This window comes from Candoia aspera, chromosome 4 (genome assembly GCF_035149785.1).
Source record: "Candoia aspera isolate rCanAsp1 chromosome 4, rCanAsp1.hap2, whole genome shotgun sequence".
Lineage (NCBI taxonomy): Eukaryota > Metazoa > Chordata > Lepidosauria > Squamata > Boidae > Candoia > Candoia aspera.
The window spans coordinates 89,541,856-89,549,048 of NC_086156.1; the positions used below are offsets into that span (position 1 = coordinate 89,541,856).

Here is a 7,193-nt window from a genome sequence, read left to right on the forward strand (position 1 = left end):
TCTAATTATCTAAGATTCCCAATCATACAAATTCCTGTTTAAGTGAACACTGTTGTGGTTTTCTTACATTTCCACCAATATGGGGAGACTGGGTGGGGAGGACATAAAACATGCTGGTTCCTCTCTCTGAGAAATCTTTCCAAATCCTGAGTTTTACTGCACTCATATTAATTTAAGGGCTGGATATTTCAGTGGATACACTGCATAATGGCACCATTTTTGAGATGGCATTGGTAGGATTCCTCTCCTATAAAATGTATGAATAAATAGAATGCATTACCACAGAGGAGTGAGATTCATCATTCTCTGATGACATGTGCTTGTTTTTGCACAAGAACTGTGCAGCTCCCCTATTTATTTATTTATTTATTCAGATTAATTATGCATAATATTTATATGTTACCTACTAATGATGTTCCTTGGATAGCTCATAGACTGTAACATATTTCAGTATAATAACTGGGCAGGGGAGAAATCTCTTAAAAATGGCATCAGATTTCAGTAACAGAATGCAATAGAACATGAAAAGGAAGGGTTAATAATTTCTATATAGCTGCCACACATTTTCATAATAAGGGAAAGCATATCCTGTCTAATCTTAAAGTGATAAAATTTAAGGAAGTTACAAACTTCTTTTTACAGTTGCCTTCTTGTACGTGTGTGTGTGAATGCAGATTGCCTGTGGTTGGAATGTATTACCATGTATCTGGATACGAGAAATACTGATACTAATAACAATACTACTAATAATAATTCAACTTGAAAACTGAAATATGAAATGTATCATAGGAATTGACTATGAATTTTTAATATATTTGGGGAATGAATCTTGTGGTGAGGTAAGAACAGAGGCCATTATAGGATTCAATGTACGAAGGAAGACAAATACATCAGGAAATTCTCAGATAAATGCATAATAGATATTAGTTCAGTGTGGCTCTATCCAAAACATTTAAATTTAATAATTGAACATGAAATTGAATATTAAAACTCGGTATGTTACTACTCAGTACATGATACATTTTGCAAATATATAACAGAAGAACTTGTCTTCTATGCCTTCAAGACTAAATTTGTTCATGATATTTTAGAAGTTTATTTCTTGGTACCTGAAGGAATCCATAACATCAGCTCCAGCAATGATTATGATCACAGCTGATTTACTTTTTCAGGGTTGAATGCTTTCAAGCAAGATAACAACTATTTGATTGTATTCATCCACTATTCAAGTATAAATAGGATACACTGATAATGGACTACACTGGGAAGTTAGCAAGACATTTATGAACCATGCACTGAAAACTTATCTTCTGAGTTAGACAGTAAAAAGGTCACTGCTACATTTATTATTCATTATGTTTTTTTATCTCACACATTTTTCTTTTAGAAGGCAACATGGGAAACCACTCCAAAATCACACAATTCATTTTGGAAGGATTCTCAGGCCCACTAGAGCTACAGCTGGGTTTGTCTTTTGTTTTCATGCTGCTGTACGTCATAACTTTGATGGGAAATACTGGAATGATCACTATTATTACTCTTGATCCTCAACTCCAAAGCCCTATGTACTTCTTTCTGAAGAATTTATCCTTCTTAGATATCTGCTACTCATCTGTTATAACTCCCAAAGCCATGGTGAGCTTTGCAACAGGGCATAAAGGCATTTTCTATCATGCATGCGCTGTACAAATGTTCTTTTTCTCTCTCTTTGGAACAACTGAATGTTTCTTCCTAGCTGTGATGGCATATGACCGATTCACTGCCATCTGCAGTCCCCTGCTTTATAATGTCACCATGTCCAAGAAAAACTGCATACTTCTAATAACTGTTTGCTATTTCTTTGGCTTACTCAACTGTTGCACACAGACAAGCCTCACTTTCAGCTTATCTTATTGTGAGCCAGGGGAAATCAACCAGTTCTTCTGTGATGTCCCAGCTGTCATGAAGGCAGCTTGCTCAGACACTTTTGTAAACGAGATTGTGCTCCTAGCACTGTGTGGGTTTATCATAGTGATAACGTCCAGTATTGTTTTGATTTCCTATGGCTATATTGTGGCCACAATTCTTCGCATGTCCTCTGTAGAGGGGAGACACAAAGCTTTTTCAACCTGTACTTCTCACATCATGGCTGTTAGCTTGTTCTTTGGAACAGCTTTCTTTATGTATGGTCAGCCTGGAGCTATGGCTTCTCCTAATCATGGCAAAGTTGTTTCTGTTTTTTATACTATTGTAATTCCAATGTTGAATCCTTTAATCTACAGCCTAAGGAACAAGGAGGTCAAAGATGCGTTGAGGAGACAACTAAAAAGGATGACATTTTTCAAATAAATACCAACCCTTATAAAAAATAAAGAGGAAAAAAAAATATTATGAATACTTGTTTGAAAAAGTTAAAATTTATAAATCAAGATGTAAGAAATGGATATCATACCACACTATTTTATAATGTAAATCAATCTTATATGGATCTATGTACCCCTTTGTAAATGATAGCATATAAATTTATAATACAACTAAGACAAAATTGTTTACTTTTCACAATAAAGTTTTTACTGTGTTGAGGAACATTTGATGAGTACAATAAAAGCACCCACCACTGCAAAATTTACTGTAGTTAAAAATGCAAACTACTTACTCAAACATGTATGTAAGAATCATATTATATTAATACCTATGGATAACAAAACCTCTTCAGATGGAATATTAATAGAGAATATGACATCGTATCTTTCCTAGTGACATGTTTTTGATCCTTTTTTCTGAATGTGCAGGGAAATGGCTACCTCCCTCTACCCAGTTATACTTAGTGTAGATTTTGTCTTAGAAATTAGATACATTTATCACATACAAAGCACAAATAAGAGACTAGGCATCACTACCCACTTCCATATGCACATATGCTTATATTGACCTTAAGACTGTTTTGGACATTTTAAGCACATGTAACGTTTACAAAAGAACAGGGATTCAAAATGAATGTTTTCCACTGTCATAACTTTTTACTTTGCATGGTAAAGGGTGGCCATCTGCAGCAGTGAAACTCTTCTAATCATGGAGGATCACCCTGATACTTAGAAATGTGATTTTTTTCAGTCATCTACATCATGCCAAAAATTCCTTGTTGCAGTCAGTTGCTACGTACATGTACCAGTCAACAACAATAACAGTAGCAGGGACACAACACATCTATAAAAAACCTTAATGCTTAAAAATATTGGAAAAAGGATTTAGAATCTTTCAGAAGTAGAGTACAGAATTCAGGAAGTGAGAGGTCATAAACCTGCATGTTTCAAGGAATTATTCAGCAGTCAGGAAATCAACAGCAAGGGGTAATTTGGGGGAATCATCTAGCATGAAATAAAGGTAATAGACTCAGTTTGATTCATAATTTCAGAATTATGAAACCTGATTGTGCATAAGGCCTTAGTCAAGTGTATTTTAGTTTTTGGAAATTCCTGATTTCTGTATCCACAATTATTTAGTGACATCAGTCATTTCTTTTACATCATTGGTTTAATGAAATATTGATTGCTGTATGCAGTACCTTGAACATGGCATGGTTGAAGTGCTGAGAACAGTTCCTATTGTATCCTATTATATAACTATTCTGGAAAGTTTGTTCACAACTCTGGCTTAAATATTTCAATAACAAATTAATAATATCATTTAATACTGAATTTTACTTTGTAAAAATACAAACTAGAATAAATATTAGTATAATAATCGCTATTATTGTTGTTAGATAAAATGAATTGGCATTTAGTAAAATGAAACTTGTTTTATGTGTTATACAAGGTGCTTTTGGAACATACCTGTGAGAAAGAAACATAAAAAGAATAACAACAACAACAGGAAGTTGGGTCCAAATTCAATAACAGATTTAAAGTAATAATACTAATACTAGTCATGAGTAAAGCTTCAAAAGGATTTTGCCAATTACCTTGCTGGGAAGAAAGGGATTTGGGTATTTGAACATAGTGCTTCCATGGGTATTTCAGGAAGTACTTGGGAAGAAATCAGTACTTTTTTTGTGAGTATATTTATTAAGAGTGCTGGGTTTTGTAGTTAAAGATAGAAGTCATCTTTAAAATTCTACAAAGCATACATATGTCCATCCTTTGGGGTGGGAGTGGGGGCCAAATGATAACATGTGTGTTGCTACATCACAACACAAATTCTGCCCCTATTGTACTTACATTGATATATTGCAAACAAGTGTACAAAGTATTGAGCTTGTAACATGATATTACAATGCATATTTTATTATTTTTGACAAAATCTTGGCTTCCTGTTGATGCTACTGAATATATGCTGTCCTTATCTGTATTCAGGATGAATCTGGAACATTTTTTTTTCTATAGTGTTTTAATTTTATAATTGGTTTGAAAATTTGCTATGTCAGAAATCTGTTCCTTAAAATGGTCAGTGAAATTAAGCAAACATACTCTGATCTGTAATCCCTGTTTCTGTGACCTTGGATTCATCATCCTCTTATAATTTTTAACATTGACAATTAAAAATTTAAACATAATAAGTTCTGTATAGGGTTGACTGTTCTGAAACATTAGCAACAGGTTAATCATAGTGGATCTAAATCAAATTAATCGTTCTTTAACTGAAACCAATGAGAAATGAAGATTAATTAGTAGTGGTTAGCTTAATTCCTACTGATTTCAATACAATAAAGAATTATTAACTTGGTCTGGATCCAATTCATTAATTATGGTGAAAACAATCATTTCAAACTAGTGGTTTAATCTGAAAAGCATCACACCAGGAAGTTGGTCTCTTTAGGGTTTATTATACCTTTAATCTATTATGGTCAAGAGAGTATAGTGTTCTCCCCCAAGTATTTATGGGATATTTCCTGAAGTATGGAACTGTAATGGAACATTGTTGTCTCATTTATATTAAAAGTAGATGTGCAGGAATATCTTTGGGGATAATGCAAAACATTACAATATCTAATTCCAGTCTTGGACTATCATTTGTCAGCATCTTTCAAAGCAAATATACAATACATATAAGAATGAGGAATCCTGAAGGAATGCTTCTCTCTCTCTCTCTCTCTCTTACTGAAGACACAACTGCAGTTTCATTTAGAAGCTATTGTAGTTTGTTTGGAAGAATAATTCAACACAGACTTGAGTGAAGTAGCAAGAAGAATACCAGAGCATTGAATGAAATAATTAAAACATCTCTCTTATAGTGGAAGCAAGACCGTGAGACAATAAATCAACTCATCTCCAAAATGATGTATGATTTTTTTAAATACTTCTTAAACAGTGTGAACCAGCTTATTGTGTAATCAGAACTATTTTGCAAGGAAAACAAATCCAAGTAAGTGTGAGAAGCTATGAGTTATATAAGAATTGAGATGAAAAGAAAGCTAGACTGAGAATTTAGGAGAGATGGTAATGTTAGTTTGACACCTTTCCACTTTCTTTGGCCATTAGGATTCTTTAACTGGAGAAAAAGCATGGTTAAGTGTAGTTACAACTATTTCATGACCTATGATGTTTGGACTCCTTGCTGCTGAAATGTTTTCTTCCACTTTTTGAGAATACATTACTGAACCTTGTCTTTGCTAACTGATTATGTCCAAAACCTTTTATATTTTTGGCCTTTCTTTTCCCCATATTGTTTTAAATATGATTAGATTATTTCTTTCTTTACTGTTATATCCTGTTTCCTGTCATGTAAGAAGAGTACTTTTCGCCAATCTAGCATCATCCAGATCTGTTTGACTGTAACTCCCATCACCTCCCATAAGCAAGACATTAATGGCCTGCAAATATATGGCAGTTGTAGTCCAGCACATTATGACCATGCTAAATTGGACAAGTCTGAATAGAGGTTCAGGCTAGGACTGGATATACTGTACTTTATAACTCTGTTATGTGTTAACATGAGAAAGGTCACAAGCAGATGACCATCACAAGACTAGGTCTGTACTATGTCTGATGTTGCATCTAAACTATCAGACTACTATCCACTAACAGGCCAGTCCCAGTTCTTGAAATTTGTGATAACAAATTTGACATTATGCTGAACTGCATATCCAGATGTTCTTGTACTGGAATAGCTTGATATCAATTTGATATCAATAGCTTGATATGAAGTTTATCAGATCCAGTAAACTATCAGTAATTTACCACACTGCTAAAGAAAAAAAACTTCTCATATTGTTCTTTTTTTCTTCTTCTTAATCTCTGCATGTTCATTTAACTTTGAATTCACTGAAGCATTCAGAGATATTGAAAGGGCCTTCAACATTTTAAATTTCTTCCATGATAGATTTATTACTATGCTAATGCAATGACTACTTCAGCTATGGTCAAACCTTGACCCTACAGCTGCTTTTGAAAAAGAGCTCCCAGTAACCACAGCCAGAATAATCAATGAAGAGGAATGAACAGCAGAAAGAGATGTTTAGCAATATCTCAAGGTTCACTGACCTACTGAGTTCAAGATCTAAAGTATATATTTAAATGGAAAAATGGTCTTCATATGGATGGTAATAAACAATCTAAAGGTAATTATTTTCAGGACTACAATACTGCATTCAATGCTGCTTGTAATAATTGAGGTTGATTTCATTGTTCCCCAGATTGGGATGTTTTATTTATGGGCACATTCAGAACACTGGAACAAATTTTATTAGTTTATTTATTTATTTATATATTTCAGAAGAAAGTTATAACTGTTCCTAAGTCTTGACTGATTTTTTTCCTGAGGAATTTTGAATGGAATATCTGAAGAAAGAAGGCAAATTGTATTACTCTATTATAAGGTGTTACATTTCAGGAAAAAGCTAAGATTATGTTGACTCCCTTATACTTTAATATTTTTTTAAAAAAAATGTGTGCATATATCTCTGTTTCTATCTATCTATCTATCTATCTATCTATCTATCTATCTATCTATCTATCTCCATCATCTATATATCTTTCCTTCTTGATTATGTTCTAATTTTCATTTACTATATAATGACTTTTCTCCTTCTATTTTAGGATCAACAGATGTGTGTGGCAATATATACTGACATGTTCTATGCCTTGCTAAGTAAAAGTAACTCCTTTGGCCTGCCTTTGATATGTACCAGTTTAGGGAAAATCTACATAAGCATACCTGTATACAGTCTGCAAGCAAAGAACCTTCTTTCTAAATTTCCATCTTGAAATAAGTGAGGC

The 7,193-nt window shown here is 33.4% G+C and overlaps 1 protein-coding gene across 1 annotated transcript; it reads left to right on the plus strand.

The window, feature by feature from the left end:
- The first annotated feature begins 1,395 nt into the window (after window positions 1-1,395).
- On the plus strand, window positions 1,396-2,328 carry LOC134496446 (olfactory receptor 9S13-like). Its single transcript, XM_063302174.1, has one exon. The coding sequence runs from the start codon at window positions 1,396-1,398 to the stop codon at window positions 2,326-2,328; it is 933 nt and encodes a 310-aa protein (XP_063158244.1).
- Window positions 2,329-7,193: the final 4,865 nt, after the last annotated feature.